Consider the following 23,467-nt stretch of genomic DNA (forward strand, 5'->3'; position numbering starts at 1 on the left):
AGAGTGCAGAGTCAGAGTGGAGCTTCAGAGTGCAGAGTGGAGCTTCAGAGCGGAGCTTCAGAGTGCAGAGTGGAGCTTCAGAGCGGAGCTTCAGAGCGGAGCTTCAGAGCGGAGCTTCAGAGCGGAGCTTCAGAGCGGAGCTTCAGAGCGGAGCTTCAGAGTGGAGCTTCAGAGTGCAGCTTCAGAGTGGAGCTTCAGAGTGGAGCTTCAGAGTGGAGCTTCAGAGTGGAGCTTCAGGGTGGAGCTTCAGGGTGGAGCTTCAGGGTGGAGCTTCAGGGTGGAGCTTCAGAGTGGAGCTTCAGAGTGGAGCTTCAGAGTGGAGCTTCAGAGTGGAGCTTCAGAGTGGAGCTTCAGAGTGGAGCTTCAGAGTGGAGCTTCAGAGTGGAGCTTCAGAGTGGAGAGTGGAGCTTCAGAGTGGAGAGTGGAGCTTCAGAGTGGAGAGTGGAGCTTCAGAGTGCAGATTCAGAGTGGAGAGTGTAGCTTCAGAGTGCAGATTCAGAGTGGAGAGTGGAGCTTCAGAGTGCAGATTCAGAGTGGAGAGTGGAGCTTCAGAGTGGAGAGTGGAGCTTCAGAGTGGAGAGTGGAGCTTCAGAGTGGAGAGTGGAGCTTCAGAGTGGAGAGTGGAGATTCAGAGTGGAGCTTCAGAGTGCAGAGTGGAGCTTCAGAGTGGAGCTTCAGAGTGCAGAGTGGAGCTTCAGAGTGGAGCTTCAGAGTGCAGAGTGGAGCTTCAGAGTGGAGCTTCAGAGTGCAGAGTGGAGCTTCAGAGTGGAGCTTCAGAGTGGAGCTTCAGAGTGGAGCTTCAGAGTGGAGCTTCAGAGTGGAGCTTCAGAGTGGAGCTTCAGAGTGGAGCTTCAGAGTGGAGCTTCAGAGTGGAGAGTGGAGCTTCAGAGTGGAGCTTCAGAGTGGAGAGTGGAGCTTCAGAGTGGAGCTTCAGAGTGGAGAGTGGAGCTTCAGAGTGGAGCTTCAGAGTGGAGAGTGGAGCTTCAGAGTGGAGCTTCAGAGTGGAGAGTGGAGCTTCAGAGTGGAGCTTCAGAGTGGAGAGTGGAGCTTCAGAGTGCAGATTCAGAGTGGAGAGTGGAGCTTCAGAGTGCAGATTCAGAGTGGAGCTTCAGAGTGGAGCTTCAGAGCGGAGCTTCAGAGTGGAGCTTCAGAGTGGAGCTTCAGAGTGGAGCTTCAGAGTGGAGCTTCAGAGTGGAGCTTCAGAGTGCAGATTCAGAGTGGAGCTTCAGAGTGCAGATTCAGAGTGGAGCTTCAGAGTGCAGATTCAGAGTGCAGATTCAGAGTGGAGCTTCAGAGTGCAGAGTGGAGCTTCAGAGTGGAGCTTCAGAGTGGAGCTTCAGAGTGGAGCTTCAGAGTGGAGCTTCAGAGTGGAGCTTCAGAGTGGAGCTTCAGAGTGGAGCTTCAGAGTGGAGCTTCAGAGTGGAGCTTCAGAGTGGAGCTTCAGAGTGGAGCTTCAGAGTGGAGCTTCAGAGTGGAGCTTCAGAGTGGAGCTTCAGAGTGGAGAGTGGAGCTTCAGAGTGGAGAGTGGAGCTTCAGAGTGGAGAGTGGAGCTTCAGAGTGCAGATTCAGAGTGGAGAGTGTAGCTTCAGAGTGCAGATTCAGAGTGGAGAGTGGAGCTTCAGAGTGCAGATTCAGAGTGGAGAGTGGAGCTTCAGAGTGGAGAGTGGAGCTTCAGAGTGGAGAGTGGAGCTTCAGAGTGGAGAGTGGAGCTTCAGAGTGGAGAGTGGAGATTCAGAGTGGAGCTTCAGAGTGCAGAGTGGAGCTTCAGAGTGGAGCTTCAGAGTGCAGAGTGGAGCTTCAGAGTGGAGCTTCAGAGTGCAGAGTGGAGCTTCAGAGTGGAGCTTCAGAGTGCAGAGTGGAGCTTCAGAGTGGAGCTTCAGAGTGGAGCTTCAGAGTGGAGCTTCAGAGTGGAGCTTCAGAGTGGAGCTTCAGAGTGGAGCTTCAGAGTGGAGCTTCAGAGTGGAGCTTCAGAGTGGAGAGTGGAGCTTCAGAGTGGAGCTTCAGAGTGGAGAGTGGAGCTTCAGAGTGGAGCTTCAGAGTGGAGAGTGGAGCTTCAGAGTGGAGCTTCAGAGTGGAGAGTGGAGCTTCAGAGTGGAGCTTCAGAGTGGAGAGTGGAGCTTCAGAGTGCAGATTCAGAGTGGAGAGTGGAGCTTCAGAGTGCAGATTCAGAGTGGAGAGTGGAGCTTCAGAGTGCAGATTCAGAGTGCAGAGTGGAGCTTCAGAGTGGAGAGTGGAGCTTCAGAGTGGAGCTTCAGAGTGGAGCTTCAGAGTGGAGAGTGGAGCTTCAGAGTGGAGAGTGGAGCTTCAGAGTGGAGCTTCAGAGTGGAGAGTGGAGCTTCAGAGTGGAGAGTGGAGCTTCAGAGTGGAGCTTCAGAGTGGAGAGTGGAGCTTCAGAGTGGAGAGTGGAGCTTCAGAGTGGAGCTTCAGAGTGGAGAGTGGAGCTTCAGAGTGGAGCTTCAGAGTGCAGAGTGGAGCTTCAGAGTGCAGATTCAGAGTGCAGAGTGGAGCTTCAGAGTGGAGCGTGGAGATTCAGAGTGGAGATTCAGAGTGGAGAGTGGAGCTTCAGAGTGGAGATTCAGAGTGGAGAGTGGAGCTTCAGAGTGGAGAGTGGAGCTTCAGAGTGGAGAGTGGAGCTTCAGAGTGGAGAGTGGAGCTTCAGAGTGGAGAGTGGAGCTTCAGAGTGGAGAGTGGAGCTTCAGAGTGGAGAGTGGAGCTTCAGAGTGCAGAGTGGAGCTTCAGAGTGGAGCTTCAGAGTGCAGAGTGGAGCTTCAGAGTGCAGAGTGGAGCTTCAGAGTGCAGAGTGGAGCTTCAGAGTGCAGAGTGGAGCTTCAGAGTGGAGAGTGGAGATTTAGAGTGGAGAGTGGAGCTTCAGAGTGGAGCTTCCGAGTGGAGAGTGGAGATTCAGAGTGGAGAGTGGAGCTTCAGAGTGCAGCTTCAGAGTGGAGCTTCAGAGTGGAGCTTCAGAGTGCAGAGTGGAGCTTCAGAGTGCAGAGTGGAGCTTCAGAGTGCAGAGTGGAGCTTCAGAGTGCAGAGTGGAGCTTCAGAGTGCAGAGTGGAGCTTCAGAGTGCAGAGTGGAGCTTCAGAGTGCAGATTCAGAGTGGAGCTTCAGAGTGCAGATTCAGAGTGGAGCTTCAGAGTGCAGAGTGGAACTTCAGAGTGCAGATTCAGAGTGGAGATTCAGAGTGGAGATTCAGAGTGGAGCTTCAGAGTGGAGCTTCAGAGTGCAGAGTGGAGCTTCAGAGTGCAGAGTGGAGCTTCAGAGTGCAGCTTCAGAGTGCAGCTTCAGAGTGCAGCTTCAGAGTGCAGCTTCAGAGTGCAGCTTCAGAGTGCAGCTTCAGAGTGCAGCTTCAGAGTGCAGCTTCAGAGTGCAGCTTCAGAGTGCAGCTTCAGAGTGCAGCTTCAGAGTGCAGCTTCAGAGTGCAGCTTCAGAGTGCAGCTTCAGAGTGGAGCTTCAGAGTGGAGCTTCAGAGTGGAGCTTCAGAGTGGAGCTTCAGAGTGGAGCTTCAGAGTGGAGCTTCAGAGTGGAGCTTCAGAGTGGAGCTTCAGAGTGGAGCTTCCGAGTGGAGAGTGGAGCTTCAGAGTGGAGCTTCAGAGTGGAGCTTCAGAGTGGAGCTTCAGAGTGGAGCTTCAGAGTGGAGCTTCAGAGTGGAGCTTCAGAGTGGAGCTTCAGAGTGGAGCTTCAGAGTGCAGAGTGGAGCTTCAGAGTGCAGATTCAGAGTGGAGCTTCAGAGTGCAGAGTGGAGCTTCAGAGTGCAGAGTGGAGCTTCAGAGTGCAGAGTGGAGCTTCAGAGTGCAGAGTGGAGCTTCAGAGTGCAGAGTGGAGCTTCAGAGTGCAGAGTGGAGCTTCAGAGTGCAGAGTGGAGCTTCAGAGTGCAGAGTGGAGCTTCAGAGTGCAGAGTGGAGCTGCAGAGTGCAGAGTGGAGCTGCAGAGTGCAGAGTGGAGCTGCAGAGTGCAGAGTGGAGCTGCAGAGTGCAGAGTGGAGATTCAGAGTGCAGAGTGGAGATTCAGAGTGCAGAGTGGAGATTCAGAGTGCAGATTCAGAGTGCAGAGTGGAGCTTCAGAGTGGAGCTTCAGAGTGGAGCTTCAGAGTGGAGCTTCAGAGTGGAGCTTCAGAGTGGAGCTTCAGAGTGGAGAGTGGAGCTTCAGAGTGGAGAGTGGAGCTTCAGAGTGCAGATTCAGAGTGGAGAGTGGAGCTTCAGAGTGGAGCTTCAGAGTGGAGCTTCAGAGTGGAGCTTCAGAGTGGAGCTTCAGAGTGGAGAGTGGAGCTTCAGAGTGGAGAGTGGAGCTTCAGAGTGCAGATTCAGAGTGGAGAGTGGAGCTTCAGAGTGCAGATTCAGAGTGGAGAGTGGAGCTTCAGAGTGCAGATTCAGAGTGGAGAGTGGAGCTTCAGAGTGGAGCTTCAGAGTGGAGCTTCAGAGTGGAGCTTCAGAGTGGAGCTTCAGAGTGGAGCTTCAGAGTGGAGCTTCAGAGTGGAGCTTCAGAGTGGAGCTTCAGAGTGGAGCTTCAGAGTGGAGCTTCAGAGTGGAGCTTCAGAGTGGAGCTTCAGAGTGGAGAGTGGAGATTTAGAGTGGAGAGTGGAGCTTCCGAGTGGAGAGTGGAGATTCAGAGTGGAGAGTGGAGCTTCAGAGTGGAGCTTCAGAGTGGAGCTTCAGAGTGGAGCTTCAGAGTGGAGCTTCAGAGTGGAGCTTCCGAGTGGAGAGTGGAGATTCAGAGTGGAGATTCAGAGTGGAGATTCAGAGTGGAGCTTCAGAGTGGAGCTTCAGAGTGGAGCTTCAGAGTGGAGCTTCAGAGTGGAGAGTGGAGCTTCAGAGTGCAGAGTGGAGCTTCAGAGTGGAGATTCAGAGTGGAGCTTCAGAGTGCAGAGTGGAGCTTCAGAGTGCAGATTCAGAGTGGAGCTTCAGAGTGCAGATTCAGAGTGGAGCTTCAGAGTGGAGCTTCAGAGTGGAGCTTCAGAGTGGAGCTTCAGAGTGGAGCTTCAGAGTGGAGCTTCAGAGTGGAGCTTCAGAGTGCAGAGTGGAGCTTCAGAGTGCAGAGTGGAGCTTCAGAGTGTCAAGAGCAATGCCAATAGCTCTAACTTTACCAAAGGCAAAACCATTGCATTGTAAATGCTTGTTACTACATGTGAGAGTGTCCTGACTGTCCGGGGACTGATGCTAGTTTAAGACCCTTTGTTGTGAGTTGACAGAGAGGCCCACGTTTTAACAGTCTTGGTCTGCCAGAGATAAGGGCGACCCCTTCCAGTAGCCTTGATGCCATCTATACTTTAGAGAATCTAAGCAGATAGTGCCTTCCAGAAGAATCCTCAGTTGAAGACCGAAGCTCAATGGGATAAAAAAAACTCAAGGATGGCACCAATGGGGATGTAGCAGCAGGAAAAATACCTAGGCGACTGAACTTTAGGAAGATCCAGAGAGTAACTGAAGACAAAATAACAGCCAAACTGGAACTAAGGATTACTAGAAACCGGGCAGGAGCGAATACGCGATCAATAGAACTGTCCATGCATTACAATGCAAAGGAAAAGTAATTCTAAACCTTTTTTTACCCCAAAACCAGAAATTACATCAGCAATAAAGTTCCTGCCTTGATGGTTTGGGTAGGTCCGATCATAGCCAATGGACGGGCCACCATTTAGGATTAGGGCTAATTAAATTCCAAGAATCCTCACTAGAGGATTCGTGGAAGAAGAAAGTATTGGGCAATAGAGATACTGAAAGAGCCTCCTGGAGGTTATTTCCCAAGAAGAAGAACAGAGGTGTAAGGAATCTTACCAGCAGGCTGGCTACCACGAGGTAAGTGAATGCAGGGGAGGCCCTGCCGCCACTCCTTAAACTCTTCCTATAGTCCGCCTTTTGGACACCTTGCCTGCCCAAGAACGCCTCGCAGTTCGGCGTGGTGTGAGACAGTGGCATGACAGTATGCCCCTCTTTTGTCTGTGAACTGACTTAAAAAGCAGTGGCCCAGAATTCAGGCATGAACAGAAGAATGATCTTTCCAAGACCTTTCATTAATATGGTAACCCCTCCAGTAAATCAAGAATTGTAGATTCTACCTAAGAATCATAATCTCTTGTACCTCATACTCAGGAACATTGTCTATATAGTGCCACTATGAACAGAATTGTTATAAGAAAATTCTGCGAGGTAGAAAAGAGGAGCACTCTGCGTGGTATTACAAAAGTATCAAAGATACTGCTCAAGACCCTGATTAAGCCTTTCCGTTTGTGCATTAGTGAGGGGATGAACCCCAGAGGACAGGACAGCCTCAATCCGAAGGGACTTACAAAATGATTTCCAGTCAAAAATCATAATTTAAAAAAATATATATTTCTATTAGGTCAGGGTTGCATCAGTCACATAGTTGACAATGATATAACAGCAGGAATATATAGAATAAGTACTGCAATCTGTATTCTGCTATTAATAAAAAGAAGAAAAAGAGAAACAAAAAAGGGAAAGATCACTGAACTGGGAAAGTGCTTGGCAAGTAGTAAAAGGACCGCTATCAGTTTATGCACTTGTGGAGGATCCCCACCGAAACCAGGAAAACAGTCACCCATGCTCTGGTAACGAGCCGACTGGACTACGGAAACACCCTCTACGCAGGTACTACCGCTAAACTCCAGAAGAAACTCCAACGAATCCAAAACGCCTCAGCCAGGATCATATTAGACATCCCGCGCAACAAACACATCTCTGGTCACCTGAAAGACCTCCACTGGCTACCCGTCAATAAGAGAATCACTTTCCGACTGCTAACCCACGCACACAAATCACTCTACGACATCTGACCAGAATGCCTCAACTCTCGACTGTCCTTCTACACCCCATCCCACCAACTACGTTCTTCCAGCCAAGCCCTCGCCACTGTACCTCGCATCAACAAGACCACCATGGGAGGCAGATCCTTCTCATACCTGGCTGCTAAAACATGGAACTCACTCCCTACTTACCTGCGCCTTACCCAGAACCACCTAGCATTCAGAAAGCAACTTAAAACGTGGATATTTGACAAATAATCCTCCTCCCCTCCCTAAGCGCCTTGAGACCCTCTGGGTATGTAGTGCGCTATATAAATTCTTTGACTTGACTTGACTTGACTATTATTACTCATATTACTGGCATTAAGAACACTCTAGTGGATTGCCTTTCATGCAGATATCCAGGGTCTCCATCAACCTTTGGCTGGTATAGTTGTTTTTCTCATATAGTTATTGGTGTAACATAGTATTTTCACAAGAAAATGCAAACTGACTATTCCAAAGTCACTAGGAAAGAATGGAAAACTTTGCAAGGAATAATTCACAAACAAATTCGATTTGGTGTTCAAAAGCAAGTTCTTATTCATTCCACCGAAACCACTGAAGGTTGAAGTTCTTAGGATGTGTCATGACTTTCTGGCTAAAGGCCAGAGGTGTTAAATCTACTCATACTCCGTTCGTTCTGGAGGGTTTGGGATCCAGCGAAATGTTTTTTTGAGCATGCGAAGAATGTTGAAGCAGGATGAGGATACGGCGTTGACTTGTCTGTTCATTGAGAGTGAAGAATCCAGGATGACGCCTAGGTTCCGTGCGTGGTCTGTCGGGATGGGTGCTTTTCCAAGGGCTTCCGGCCACCAAGAGTCGTCCCATGCAGAGGGGGATGTACCTAATATGAGGACTTCTGTTTTATCTGAGTTCAGTTTCAGGCGACTGTGTTTCATCCATTCGGCAACTTCTTTCATTCCTTCGTGTAGGTTAGTTTTGGCGGTGCTGGGGTCATTGGTGAGAGAAAGGATTAGTTGAGTGTCATCTGCGTAAGAGATGATGTTGAGGTTGTGTTGGCGGGCGATGGTCGCGAGGGGGCTCATGTATACGTTGAAGAGGGTGGGGCTGAGTGAGGATCCTTGTGGTACGCCACAGATGACTTCAGTGGCCTCGTAAGTCGTACTGATTGAACAAGTAGGCCCACTAAGCCTGGTCACTATTTCTGCACTGCACGTTTCTGAGACATTGAAGGTTAAGATGACCTGATTAAATTTCGAAGGGTTCAGAGTCTTCTATCCAAGAATTTCTCCATTCGGAACAGGCCATTTGCATGGCCAGAAGTTCCCTTTCCAGAATAGAGTAATTTCTTTCAGAGTTGTATAGTAAACGAAAAAATTAGAAAATAGTATGTTCTAAACAGTCGTCTTCTTGAGGATGTAGAAGTACAGCACCAAAGGCTTGTTCGGAGGAGTCCGCTTCAGCTATACATTCTTTTTGTTGGAGCTGGATGTCGAAGAATTGGACCATGTGTTAAGACTTATTTTAAATAAACAAGCATTGGAAATGCAATAGGTCTCGCATTAGGAAAGTTTGAGCTATTGGTATTGTAAATGACACTTTTTTTATTTATGTGTTGGTTTTGAAAGTAGCAAAATTAATAGCTTTGTCAGTTACAATGTCAATAGTTTTAACTTTTGCAAATGTGACACCTATAGCATTTGTAATGCAATGTGTGTTGTATTTACGTGACTTAGATGTATTGATATTACAAATAACAATGGCTTTTAATTTTGTAAATAATTAATACTTAAATAAAAGTTATTGTAATTTATAATGGCAATAGCTTAAACGTTTGTAAATAACTTTTGTGAAGATTATGTTCAGTGTATTTTATTGTGACGACAATCCAAGAACATTGCATTTGCACCCACACACACAGAGCCACACACATGTAGATGTGGTGGTGGTGGATCTGGGGGATATGGTGGTGGTGGATGTGGTGGTGGTGGTGGTGGATGTGGTGGTGGGTGTGGTGGTGGATGTGGTGGTGGTGGTGGATGTGGTGGGGATGGTGGTGGATGTGGGAGTGGTGGTGGATGTGGTGGTGGTGGTGGATGTGGTGGAGGTGGTCGATATGGTGTTGATGTGGTGGATGTGGTGGTGGTGGATGTGGTGGTTGTGGATGTGGTGAAAGTGGTGGTGGATGTGGTGGTTGAAGTGATGGTGGTGGGTGTGGTGGATGCGGTGGTGGATGCGGTGGTGGATGTGGTGGTGGTGGATGCGGTGGTGGATGAGGTGGTGGATGAGGTGGTGGTGGATGCGGTGGTGGATGTGGTGGTGGTGGATGTGGTGGTGATGGATGTGGTGGTGGTGGTGGATGTGGTTGTGGTGGTGGTGGTGGTGGATGTGGTGGTGGTGGTGGATGTGGTGGTGGATGCGGTGGTGGTGGATGCGGTGGAAGTAGTGTATGTGGTGGTGGATGCGGTGGAAGTGGTGTATGTGGTGGTGGATGTGGTGGTGGATGTCATGGTGGATGTGAAGGTGATGTATGTGGTGGTGGATGTGATGCTGGATGTGGTGGTGATGGTGGATGTGGTGGTGTTGTGGTTGTTGTGGTGGGTGTTGTGGTGGATGTGGTGGTGTTGTGGTGGATGTGGTGGTTGTGGATGTGGTGGTTGTGGATGTGGTGGATGCGTTGGTGGATGAGGTGGTGGTGGATGAGGTGGTGGTGGATGCAGTGGTGGTGGATGCAGTGGTGGTGGATGCAGTGGTGGTGGATGCAGTGGTGGTGGATGCGGTGGTGGATGTGGTGGTGGATGCGGTGGATGTGGTGGTGGTGGATGTGGTGGTGGATTTGGTGGTGGATTTGGTGGTGGTGGATGTCATGGTGGATGTGGTGGTGGTGGTGGATTTGATGGTGGATGTGATGGTGGATGTGGTGGTGATGGTGGTGATGGTGGATGTGGTGGTGGTGGATGTGGTGGATGCGGTGGTGGTGGTAGTGGTGGATGGGGTGGTGGTGGTAGTGGTGATGGGGTGGTGGTTGTAGTGGATGTGGTGGTGGTGGATGCGGTGGTGGTGGATGCGGTGGTGGTGGTAGTGGTGGTGGTGGTGGATGCGGTGGTGGTGGATGCGGTGGTGGATGAGGTGGTGGATGAGGTGGTGGTGGATGAGGTGGTGGTGGATGTGGTGGATGTGGTGGTGGTGGATGCAGTGGTGGATGTGGTGGTGGTGGATGTGGTGGTGGTGGATGTGGTGGTGGGAGTGGTGGATGTGGTGGTGGTGGATGCGGTGGTGAAGTGGTGGTGGATGTGGTGGTGAAGTGGTGGTGAATGTGGTGGTGGATGTGGTGGTGGATGTGGTGGTGGATGTGGCGGTGGATGTGGCGGTGGATGTGGCGGTGGATGTGGCGGTGGATGTGGCGGTGGATGTGGCGGTGGATGTGATGGTGGATGTGATGGTGGATGTGATGGTGGATGCTGTGGATGTGGTGGTGGTGGATGTGGTGGTGGTGGTGGATGTGGTGGTGGATGCAGTGGTGAAGTGGTGGTGAAGTGGTGGTGGATGTGGTGGTGGATGTGGCGGTGGATGTGGCGGTGGATGTGATGGTGGATGTGATGGTGGATGTGGTGGTGGATTTGATGGTGGATGTGGTGGTGATGGTGGATGTGGTGGATGCGGCGGTGGTGGTGGATGCGGTGGTGGTGGTAGTGGTGGATGGGGTGGTGGTTGTAGTGGATGTGGTGGTGGATGTGGTGGTGGTGGTGGATTTGATGGTGGATGTGATGGTGGATGTGGTGGTGATGGTGGATGTGGTGGATGCGGTGGTGGTGGATGCGGTGGTGGTGGTAGTGGTGGATGGGGTGGTGGTTGTAGTGGATGTGGTGGTGGTGAATGCGGTGGTGGTGGATGCGGTGGTGGTGGTAGTGGTGGTGGGTGTGGTGGTGGTGGTGGATGCGGTGGTGGATGAGGTGGTGGTGGATGTGGTGGTGGTGGATGCAGTGGTGGATGTGGTGGTGGTGGATGTGGTGGTGGTGGATGTGGTGGTGGTGGATGTGGTGGTGGTGGAAGTGGTGGATGTGGTGGTGGTGGTGGATGCGGTGGTGGTGGATGTGGTGGATGTGGTGGTGGATGTGGTGGATGTGGTGGTGGATGTGGTGGTGGATGTGGCGGTGGATGTGGCGGTGGATGTGGCGGTGGATGTGGCGGTGGATGTGGCGGTGGATGTGATGGTGGATGCTGTGGATGTGGTGGTGGTGGATGCGGTGGTGAAGTGGTGGTGGATGTGGTGGTGGATGTGGCGGTGGATGTCATGGTGGATGTGGTGGTGGATGTGGTGGTGGATTTGATGGTGGATGTGATGGTGGATGTGGTGGTGATGGTGGATGTGGTGGTGGATGCGGTGGATGTGGTGGTGGTGGATGTGGTGGATGCGGCGGTGGTGGTGGATGCGGTGGTGGTGGTAGTGGTGGATGGGGTGGTGGTTGTAGTGGATGTGGTGGTGGATGTAGTGGTGGTGGGTGTGGGTGTGGTGGTGGTGGTGGTGGATGTGGTGGTGGTGGATGTGGTGGTGGTGGATGTGGTGGTGGATGTCATGCTGGATGTGGAGGTGATGGTGGATGTGTTGGTGAAAGCACAAGGAGGCAATAAGGCCTCAAAGGGTGCCTGGCATAACACCCTCTTCCCCTATTTCCACCCCCAAAAAGATTCCGCTGACCACATAAACCCATTACTGACGTGCCAAAGTCTAACCCAGTATAAGTATACCCTACGTGGTTTTCAAACAGTTGGTGTGCAGGGGTATAGAAGCTGAAATTAAGAACAGAAGAGGACTGGGATGGATAAGCAAGGTCGGAGGTCAAACATGCCATCTCAAATTCTTTCGGGGTGGGGGCAAGGAACGCACGGCAGGAAGTGTCGGCCTGTGTCAAAGCAGCAGCCAGCTGGGAGATGAGCACGTGCCTTTTGGGGGTGGGCTGTTGCAGAGAGTGCTCACGTGACCTTCCTCAACACAAACAATGCGCATTCAAACCCTCCAGGGGAGGGGGCGGGGAGGAGATGAACAATAAACCTCGGCCCTAAATGTGCAGCCGTGCTCCAAAGCATTCATTGGTTTTAATGAGGTAGAGCCACACAAAGACTTCACAGGACACCATCACTGAGAAGGAGTTCAAAACTCGGGTACACGTAAGGAAGAAAAAGTCTAATTAGTGAAGGGGTTAATCAAGTTTAAAAAAAATTAAGTAAAGCATACAAATGAACTCTGGAACACACAGAAAAAAGCAATTTTTCTAGTCAGCCGAACTGCAAACTGCCAAAAACAAGAGAGACATATCGCTCTCTAAACATCCAGCTTCAAGGAACCTGGCGGACCAAGAACAGTAGGTAGGTTTCGCAAGGGGGTATGAAAATGGCTACATTAACGCGCAGACAGGATCGCTCGAGAAGCCACGGCAGGTGACAGTCTAGCGGTTTATGCTGCCTCTCCATGACCCGTGACACCTACAGTCACAACATGCTTCGCAGGACAGTCAGCCGCCCACTGCCACTAATCTGTGCCCTGGCAACGTCGGCTACCACAGCTCCAGGCAGAAGAGCTACATAAAACAAGCAAAGCCAACCAACAGGTCTCAACTTGTGCTTGGCCGGTGCTTTTTGTGGACGATATAAGACCCATAATACTACGGCGCCCCTGAGTAAAAAACAGTGTACATATTGGGACTGTCCACATTAGGTCTGTGGGCGAGACCTAAAAAAGCATTAGGAGGTAACTGCATGGGATAGAACTGGTGTTGTGGACTTCGATGTTGAGCCCGTCAGAGAAAAGACATCCAAAATATATACATATAAAAAGAAAGCACTGGCAGAGGGGAAGCTGGTGCCATGTCATTTTTTTTGTATTGCAAGCATACACTACCAGAAACAAATGTTAACTATATGCTGGCAATAAACATGTTAATTTAAAAATAAAAGCAAGCTCTGCATAGGAGTTTAGCATAACACCACGGGTGCTTCCTAGCAGACACGGTACTCTGAAAAGAGAACCCCTTTCTAGTTCGTTTAAACCCCCCAAAAATATTTAAAAATTGAAGAAAACGATATTGTCCCTGCAGCACTGGCAGTGAAGCACACTTGAGGCAGATGACGTGAGGAGACAAAATGCTATAAGAGAATACGAGCCGATTTGCTCATACGGTGACTCACTGCCCCATATTGTATGATGTGGTGAGATTGACAGTTAAAAAGATCAATGGACGACAATTACTGACTCCGAGCCCCTCTAAGTATGCGCACATGCATGCATTATTTTGATTACAAGCGAGGATGAGGAAGGATTGCTTTAAGTGGCCGCTGCCAGCCACAACAACTAATCTTAAAGCAGAAAGCTATACACGACCCCTTCCCCTCCTAGCCGCGTAATATCTATGAGGGACAGAGCGAAACAAGGAGAAACACGAGAGACGGCCAGCGGCCGTCAAAGTGAAAGTACGGCCGGCTGAGGGCATTGCTGTGGGGAGGGGGGATGAGAAATGCGACACGGCGGGCAAGGGAGGGGGCGGAGCGGGGGAGAGCGGCATGAGGGTGTGAAGCAGCAGGGGAGGAGTGCTGCTGGCGATTGACTGGCGATTTGATGATGTGCACGCGCATTTTAGGTCAATGCGCTTGCGCATTGACCTAAAAGCCACGGGCACAGCATCAAATCGCCAGTCAATCGCCAGTCTAGGTAAAGCTTATTTAAGCCCCTATAGAGCTTCGCCAGCTATGCGCATGCGCACAGCAGGCGAGCCCTAAAAAGGCTTCGGCTTGAACATCCCATTGAAACGTTGACAGAGCATATCCTCCTTTAGGATTTGGGTGATATCACTAGATAGTTGGTCAAAGTCTCCGATAAATTGCCAGTAGAAATAGCAAACCCATGGAAGCACTGGATCTCTTTGCCATTGGAAGGGGTTGGCCAATTTAGGATGGCGGAGACTTTACTCTGATCAGTGGAAATTGCTGTGCTGTTTAGATGAAAAACGAAGTACTCCACCTCAGGCTGATCGAAATTGCACTTTTCTAGTTTGCAGTAAACCTAGTTTTGACAAAGTCTATTTAACACCTGACTAACACGCCAATGGTATGAAAGAGGATCATTAGAAAAAATCTGAATGTCATCAAGAAAGACAACAACAGATTGCTTAAATATGTCAGAAAAAAAGATGATCCATCTATCTAAGCAATGTGTAGCTGTAGACACACATACTGTGCTTACTCCTGCCATCTAGTGTTGGTCTCGGACATGTGCAACTTGTTTTTGTTGGAAGAAGTCTTTTCGAGTCTCGAGGTGTGGTGACTCCACTTTTTGTTGGCAATGCGCATGGCCATTGGCTCCATAGCCAGACTATTTTTCTCCACCACCTGGTTCAGGCTTGTATATGGGAGCTTCAGTTCACCGCTACTTGGTGTTCTCACTGGGCCTTCGGCACTGTCCCTTTTTGATCTGCCTGGTGTACTTTGACACTGTTTTTTTGTGGTCGATAAATTCTCAGCGGGGTTCTACCCATACGACTCCCATCACCTTCAACAGTCCAGAATGTCCATGTGATGTAATGGGCGCCTTCCCTGTTGTGCCAACACACTAAGTATCTCAGGACAGACTTGCACAAAGTTTGTAACCTGTGCCTGTCCCCGGACCACCAAGATGAATCCTATGCTGCGTGTCTTGTGTTCCATGACAGGAATACCCTTCGGAACCGTCGAGCATGTCACATTGCCTCAGCTTCAGAAGATGTCTGCTCGGTCACACTCTGATTTGAAAGCTTCGGAGCCTGAACTCATTTTGGGGCATCCTGGATGCTGACCCTCTTCCTACAGAGGCTACAGGAACATCAAGACGCCTGCCAGCAGAGGATCCACAGCCAGCCAGGCATGGACAGGATTACGGCTAAGACTGTTCTGCCAACCAAGGATCGCCACAAAATGAGACTGGCTTTCAAGGAGGTCTTCAACTCTCTGTTGGAGCCAACGCCCGGGAAGCCTCAGCGCCAGGACAGAGGCACCTCTCCACTGCTGCACACAAATTCCCAAGGCACAGGGGATGCGTCCCCTCCCGACCAGGAGAACAAGAAAATAGATGGTGCTGGCAAGCATGTGACAGCGCAGTCCGCCACACAGTGTCTCATCTCCAACTCCGTCGGCTTACTCTCCTAGTATGATCGCAACTCTGAGACCAGATGGAGGATCTTATCCAACATCTCCCAGAACAATATTGCAAGCGGGGGCATGAGCTGGTAACAGATGGGAAGATTATCTTCAATACCAACATCCAGTGCGCTCTGGATACCACAGACCGGGCTGCTCACAGCATTAATTCTGATTTCCTTCTCCACCACCATGCATGGCTATGTGTATCCATTTTAAACCGGAGGTAGAGCAACAACTTCTTAATATGCCCTTCGATGACAAGCATCTATTCAGCATTTAAGTCAATGTGATGCTCATAAAGATCAAGGGCATTGATACAGCGAAGGCCATGGGCACCCTATAAACTCCCACTGCTCGCGGCTCCCTTTGCTGTCCATGTTACCACAGCGCAGCCATGACAGTTGCCACCACCTACACCAGATAAAGCAGAAGACCCCTTCATGGGGTTACTACAGGGGAGGGTATAGAGGGAACTACAAGAGGCAAAGCGGCAGCTCCTTAAGGAGCCACTGCCCTAAAACAGTGACAGTCTTTTCTTTCCCCAGACCATCCAACAACTGTTGGGAGCAGGTTGCAGAGGTTTCTGCCTCACTGGGAGGCAATTACTTCTGACCGCTGGGTTCTAGACATCATACGGGAGGGATATTGTTTAGAACTCACCCAACACCACCCAGCATCCCCCCATGCCGCACAAGTTGTTCACAGAACACCAGCATCCGAGAGAAGATGCACGCTCTACTAGCCAGAGAGGCCACAGAGCCTGTGCCCGCACTGCATCGCGCCAAAGGGGTGTACTCATTGTACTTTCTCATTCCCAAAAAGATGGCTCCCTAAAGCCTATACTCAACCTCCGATCCCTCAACAAGTCACGTCTGTTAGAATATTTTCACATGGTCACACTTCATGATGTCATCACTCTGTTGCAGTAAGGCAGTTTTATGACTGCCCTCGATTTGAAGGATGCCTACTCCCATGTTCCCATTCACCCCGCCTATCCAAGATTCCTGCGGCTTGTGGTGGGTGGACAACTTTATCAGTTCAAGGTGCTTCCTTTCGGGGTCACAACAGCCCAAAAGTCTTTAACAAGTTACTAGCCGTTGTAGCCACTAACCTCAGGCAGGCTGACATCCATGTGTGCTCTTACCTAGACGACTGGCTGATCAAGGGCACCACGCTGAAGAAATGTCTGGCAGACAATCATCGACCTTCCCAGGTTGTGCTTCATTATAATATAGCCAGATCTCACCTTCAGGCCTTCCAAGTACAACCCTTCCTCGGGCAACTAGACTCAAGGGTGAGGAAAGCTTACCCAAGCTTGGCCAGGGTCAACACTTTCCAAAATCTAATACCTCTTTTTCAGCCAGATCGTCAGGTAACGGTCAGGATAGTAATGCGTTTGTTAGGCATGATGGTGTACTGCTTTGCAATAGCTTCCTCATGCAAGGTTACTCATGCGCCCCTTACAGTAGTGCCTAGCAGCACAGTAGTCTTAGGCAGAGGGAATGTGGGAGGATCTTGTGTTGATTTTTGAGCCTTACACATCGCTCTCTGTAGTGATGGAATGAACAACCTGTTGCACGATACCCTTTCCAGACCCAATTCTACAGGAGACCATCACCACGGATAACTCGCTCTCTAGATGGGGAGTGTATCTGCAAGATAACACAATCCAAGGCTTGTGGACACCCACGTAGCAGGGCATCCACATCAACCACCTGGAATTGCTGGCTATTTAGTTTGGTCTTCGAGCATTCTTTCCACTCATTCACAACATGGTTGTTTAGTCTGCATGGACAATACCACAGCCATGTTTTACCTACAAAAGCAAGGGGGGATGTACTCGCCCCAGCGCATCTGGAGGTAGGCGATAAATCACACAGTGCATTTGGTCTTCGAGTACATTCAGGGTCAACGACAGGGTACATTCAATGACTTGGATGTCCTGCTCAGCAGGACACATCAGCAAGTCCACAAGTGGGAACTCCACCCCCAGACCCTATTTATTTATTTCCTTCGGTGGGGGTTTTCTCACATAGACCTGTTTGCCACTGCCAAAAAGGCAAACTGCCCAAACTTTGGTGCCAAGGTTACTACACTCATGCTCCATAGACAATGCACTATGGATGAACTCGTCAGGGATATTTGCCTACATTTTTCCACCTCTCTTGCTCTTACAGTTCGTAATTCTTAAGCTGAGTCAGACATCCTTTACCCTCATCCTAGTAGGCCCTACCTGGGCATGCCAGCCTTGGTACTCCACTGGGGGGTGAATATTTGACAATGTTCAGCATTCCGTTCATCATCTTTTTGAGGTGCAATTTTCGCCCTAAGTGGAATGGTTATGCCCAATTATAGGTCCCGTGCTCTGTATGTCACCGGATTCAAGCCAGCCTGGCTGATTAGGGTTGATACCCTGAAACTGGTCCCAGGATGCTCGATTCCAGTTGAGGAAGGACCTGGCCTGGCAGTTCAGGCTAGAATGTTCTTATGGGGAGCAGGGTCAAGACTGATTTCATATGGCTGGGTCCAAGCTGGAATGGCGTGGCGAATAAAAAAGCAATGAATGTAGGCCCAGATCTGTGTTCAACAATGTTCAGTATTCTGTCCATCCTCTTTTTGTGTGACAACGTATCACAATGTTACCAATTGTTTTCCCGAAGGATCTGAGCGAAGTTAGCATGGTAGTGATGGGTCCCGTGTGAAGTGTGCCAGCCAATTATATGTTGTCAAAGCATAGGTGCTGGCTCCAATATTGTGCACTGCATGAGTAACTTAGCTTTTTCCCCCCTGTGTCATCCTTCCTTGGCTGGCCTTATGCCAGAAAGCTTGAGGGCTACTACAGAAATGGAACTTTGGCCCACAAAGGTGGGCACTATCAGTGCCTCTGCCAGAAATAAGCAAATAGTCTTTCCGCCCACCTCTCAGTTCCCACTTGTTTCCAAGTTGGTGCCGCCAATGAGCACTCAGTAGCTGTGGGCCAGCCAAAGCAGGAGCACTGCTGAATGATGTTACAAAGGCTGCCTTCTAATGCCCTTGTTTCCTGCCCTGGACCGCCCTACAAGCTATGGTATTTCTGAGCAGGATAAAAAAGTGTTTCTAATGCATTGGAAAAAAACTCTCAGCAAGACAGAAACATTCATTGTTTTTCAGAAACAACCCCCTTTTTGGGAGAATGTTTTAGAAAAAGAAACAAATTGCTGAGTGGCTAGTCATGCTGGTCTGAATTCAGAATGTTTGCAAAAAGTGCTTCCTTCGTTTCAGCGGAAACACTTGACTCTAGTTACATGGTATTTCTATAGTTCAAACCTAGCCAAAAGGCAGAAGAGCTCTGTACAGGGTCATAAACAACACAGAATCAATGGGCGATAGGAGAGGTAGCCCATTTCTTAGACTGCTAATACATTGTAATGTATGTTTTTTAAAGAAGTATCCTTCAAACTTTTTTTACATTGGAGCAATGTAGGGGACAGTCATCATTGATGTGAAGATATTCCTGAGACTGGGTGCATAGATGGAAAATAGCTGCTGCCTTGTTTGTTCTTTTTTATTCTTCTTAGTCTGCTACCTGATGGAGTGCTGGCTGCTCGTATGCCAATGTCCTAGTTATGGACGAGCTGCATGAACTCCGTATGCATACGAAGCGTGAGGGGGGCTTCACGATGTGGAGCCGGGTTGGTGGTCTAGCTTAGGTGGTCGGAAGCGGACGTCACTACGGTCACATCGCTTCCGGGTTGACGCGCATAACCGCCGGCGGTTCCCACTGCTTCAACGCATTGGATTAACGCCGTTGCCACCATTGGACGAGACGAAGAGACCGAGCATGTCCTTCTTCAGGTATTTGGAGATCTGGAATGCCTGCTGTTCCTTCGTTGCCGTGCTGGTGCCCAAGGTTGACACGCGCAGGAGCGCTGTTCTTTGGTTGCCAATTTCAAGCGAAGTGTGGCTGCTCTTAGCATTTCGCAGTTACGAGACTGTCAGGACTTGCAGGCATTCTCCTTGCCTGTTCGTCCTCGTTGAAGCCTTATTCCTTGGTTTCTCTGACATCTACGCACAGGAGTGTGTTAGAATATTTACATACTGTTCTTTATTATTTGCACACGAGCGCTGGTTTTTGATTTTGGTCTTCACGCGCAGGAGCGCTGGTACCTTGTTTTGGGCTACTTAAACGCAGGAGCGTTTCCTCGTGCACTCCCTGGTGCACTGAAGTACTTAACTGTTTCCTGGTATATGTGCAGGAGCGCTTGTTCTTTTGCTGTCTTTGTTGATGACTTCCTTGGTGTCACGTGGTAACCGTACTGTCCTATATGTGTTAAGTAGTCCTTAAGGCAGAAGGGGGTTGGTGTGCATTAGAGGTAACAGCTGTTCCCCTATACTTCCATTCCAGACTGAGTGCTAGAGGGATTCCAGGGACGTAGCAAGACCCTCAGTTTGGTTTACAGAAAGACATCTTTTTCCCATCTCTGGTTTCTACCCCGGTCCCATCTCCATCCTGGTCAGTATACATGCATCTACTTGGGTAAAGTGGGAGAAGGAGGTGGTGGTTCATGTCGCCTCTGTGAGATCGCCTCACAAGTATAAGGTAAGACTTGTGGGACTCTGACAGCCAAGAACTAGCAGAGATGGTGAGCTTGTCTGCAAAATAAACGGGGGTGCTATTCATTATGGTTTTGCAAGCGATGCACCTAGTTTTGAAGGTGTTGGGTGCAGACAAGGGGAGCCAATGGAGTTTCATCCGGTTAGGGGTTATGTGATCATATTTCTTCGGACCGTGAATGAGACTTGCTGCGTTGTCTAGGTCGCCCTTGGCACCATCCACATGCAAGAGTATAAGGGTTTGAATACAAGTTCTGAAGTCACTTTCTGGAAGAAATGGTTTCCCTTTCTGTAGAAGAGGTGCTGGGCATCTAGGTCTGGTGGATGTGCAGGTATTGTTTGAGTCATTGAATGTCTGAAGCTGAGATTTTCAAGAACATTTTTGTATCTTTGGCATTGGTGAATCTTGGTGCTCTTATCTGTTTAGGGTTCGGTATAGGAGTAGAGTGAAAGAAAAGGTGTGGGCAAGAGTTTAAGTTGAAGTGAGGTATAGACATGGGATTTGAGACATGTAAAGGGAAAGCCCTCATGTTAAGGTATGCAAAATAATTGAGGTTGGGTTAATTATAGAATTGGAGTTTAAGATAGGTAAAGGAAAAGCTCTTATGCCTGAGTTTAGAAAAATAGAACAATGAGGTTGGGTTAGGTATAGCCTTAGGACCTGATTAGGAGTTGCTGGTTCAATTACATTTTTCTTTATTGGGCCTTCTGAAGACAGGTCATAAAAGATAAACATAATAACAAAACACATTAAGATCAAACACATCACTAAAATTACAATAACATTTTCCATTTAAAAAAGTACGACCACAGACCAAAACAGTAATTTGAGCGTAACTAAAGTGACGGTGCAGGTAAACTTGATCCGAAAATAGCAGCAAATTATTATACAGTGGCATTAAATGTTAAAATCGGTCATAAAAACGAGTTAGCAGCAGTAATAGACGCTTTAGCAGCAATACAAATGCAATGTATACAGAAACCATTAAAGTGCATTGATATTAAAACAGCAATGCACTTTAATAGTTTCTGTGTATATTGTAGTTGCTGGTTATATTTAGCCCCTCATAACTATCGGAAGCGTTAAATACCTCAAGCTTTGTTAAATTTCAGCAGCTCCAACCTGGTAAAATTTTACAGAGAAATGTGTACGGTATTTACTGGACCATGCAGATTGTGGTGTATTAACACCAAAATCCGCATGATGTTCCCCATTAACTCGTAATAGGGGCTATTTATCACACCCGATACAAAACAAACCTTTGGGTATCGTTATTTACCAGATGCGATAAATAACACCTTTACTTGAAATCAGGCCCTTACGGTTTGAGATAGGTAAAGGGATTCTTAGTATGGAGGGATGGGTCCCCTCAGAAGGGTTACATTCAGTCAGTGTTTTTCTTTATTTTTGTACTTAACATTTGAAGAATATAATTTCTTACATAGCGTTCGTTCCTCACTATGTTCTTGACTAAAGGTGTTTTAATAATTTTTTTAACTTTCAGACTAGATTGGCAGACTATTTTAAAAAAGAACCTCACGTTTTTATAAATCACTGTATCATTGATGTGTATTTTATCAGGGATTTTTTAATGAGTCGTGTACTATGCTATAAATGTACCTTATGTCATTAACAAACTGTCGGTCTTGTTTCAGACCTTGAATGAAGCAATGAATTACTGGCTTCCAATTACCTCATCTCCCTTATCAGAGCGGGTGATTGGAAGTTTGAGTTTTGAACAAAATATATTTCTGATTAAAGATTTCACAATTTGACAGAGGTATATGCTATTTTCTATTTAATGCTTAGTGAAGCCGTAATTGGCAGTCGCATACACTACTAAATACATTACTTTCACTACTTTTTCAAAAAGATTCTCGCAGTCAAAATGATCTCCATTTATCTACAAATTATTATCTCCATTTATCTACAACTAGTAGAATGTGTCCTGTTGTAACACTACTGGTGCTATGTAAAACGCTCTGATACCCGATTCGGGTCAAGTTCGCGTTATATAAAACTCCGTAAAAAAACTAGGCAACATTATCGCAGTGTCTGTGAAGGAGGGATTGAAAAGAAATGCATAGAAAAAGGGTCTTGGTTGTGTAATTATCGAAGGGATTTCATATGATTCATTAGTTATGTGGGGCAGTTACCTTCCTGAGATGTACTTTCCTCAAACATTACAAGTTAAAGACGAAGTGCCTAAGAAGAGAAGGGATAGGCTCAAGGCTTATATATAGCACAGTGCATGCAACATCAATAGAGGAGTAAGTGTGCTTATTGTGTATTTTTCTTTTACTTGTGATACTTGTAGGTAGAGAAACCACGTGGCTTTTCAAGAGGCTTGGAACCAGAGCGGATCATCGGCGCCACAGACTCCAGTGGGGAGCTTATGTTTCTTATGAAATGGTGAGCCTTCTGCTGCTTTACTTAGCTGCCATCACCTTTGTAAATAGCAATGACATCCTACCATGCCTCGTCATCCCGGCATGGTTCTCTTCTTGTATGTGCTCCTCGCTCCATGAACAATGGCTCTATTTTATCCTTTCTTTTTAAGGGTCCAACCAATGCTTGTTTCAGTCTTTTCTGCTTCCTATTGCTCATGTGTTTTTGTGTTTCCCCTTTGTGTCGTCGGACCATGAAGGCTGGTTTCCTTCTGTGTGGTGTGAGATTTATACCTATTTACACTCTCATATACTGGTAGTGGGAATCTCTTGACTCCTATAAACTCTAAAAAACCTCCAGCCATGCAAAGCTTTTGCACGAAGCTGTAATGAAACAATTTTATGGTACGGCAACAAAATGTGAGTTAGTTTTCCAGCCAGATGGTAGCATGGAGCATGTCTTCACTCTGATGAAGTGAGACTTGTCTAGTGAACTTCAAAAGATGACAGAATGCACTAAAGTTTTATACCCAAAGTTACAGTTAGTTTTCTGTGAATGCTCAATTTTTGTTGTGCAACCCGGTATCGTGCTCTGTCCACTCGTGTAAAATACATTTTGAAAAAAGCAGAACCTCTTCAGGTATACCAGACCCAGGATGCACAACCAAAGAACAACATTTCAGTATGCTGAAACAATCTTAACTCAACTTTAGCTAGGTTATCCTTGTTTAATACTCTTTTTTTCCTTTTTTCTTCCAAATATCAAGTTCAGGTTAACAGTTCAACGAAATGGCAATCCAGGCTTTCCTCTCAAAAGCACATGGCAGTTCACCATCACCATTAGTTAACGTTGTAAAAATATACCCAATGTCTTTCAGGCCACTGCCCTTCGTCTGGGGTAACTACGGTACAAAAAGACTCAGCAGAATAAACATTCATTTGCAATTGATTAAATTATGTTCCTTATATTACCACATGCCAAATGATAACCCATTAATTTATAATGTAAAAACCCAGCTGAAAAGGGATTGGCATAAACAAATGAAACTGGACAGATCACAAACTAAACTAAAAAATAATAAATTCAATATCCTCAATTCGTAATCTGTGCCTACATTTATAAAAAAATTCTTGAGACAATCAGCCTATGCCTATACTCATGTAACATGTGACATACCATGTCACATTCGCTTTGTTTTTTGAATGTTCTATGATGGACTGCCAAAGTTTGATGTTTCCGTCCTCTGCAGGCAAATGTTATTTCAAATACGGGCGTCGGCGGATTGTGTGATCTGTATTCATTGTAGAAATGGCAAGTTAATGTTCAAGATACATTAAAAAATATGCCACTATTAGTGCTCCACTTAGAGTATTGACTAGTAAAGAAAGAACGTTCAGAAAGGATGAATTTTGTGAGCATTCATTAAACAAAATTAGAGTGGCTATATCTTCAGCTGCAAATGTAAAAATATTTGGCCCAAAGCTATGTACGGAGTTAATAGTGGATATTTGTCCTGTAGGGCTAGGTTATATTCTTGTGAAGTAAAAGCCA

At 47.9% G+C, this 23,467-nt stretch overlaps 1 protein-coding gene across 5 annotated transcripts in view; it reads left to right on the plus strand.

Annotated features, from left to right (window-relative positions):
* Positions 1–23,467, plus strand: part of CBX1 (chromobox 1) — a 157,691-nt gene that overhangs the window by 119,497 nt on the left and 14,727 nt on the right. For all 5 annotated transcript variants that reach the window (XM_086924272.1, XM_086924271.1, XM_086924274.1 and 2 more), the window contains one exon: positions 21,846–21,940. In XM_086924272.1, coding sequence (XP_086780398.1) covers positions 21,846–21,940 — 95 coding nt within the window. The remainder of the gene's footprint in view (positions 1–21,845; positions 21,941–23,467) is intronic.

This window comes from Lissotriton vulgaris, chromosome 5, assembly GCF_964263255.1.
Source record: "Lissotriton vulgaris chromosome 5, aLisVul1.2, whole genome shotgun sequence".
NCBI lineage: Eukaryota > Metazoa > Chordata > Amphibia > Caudata > Salamandridae > Lissotriton > Lissotriton vulgaris.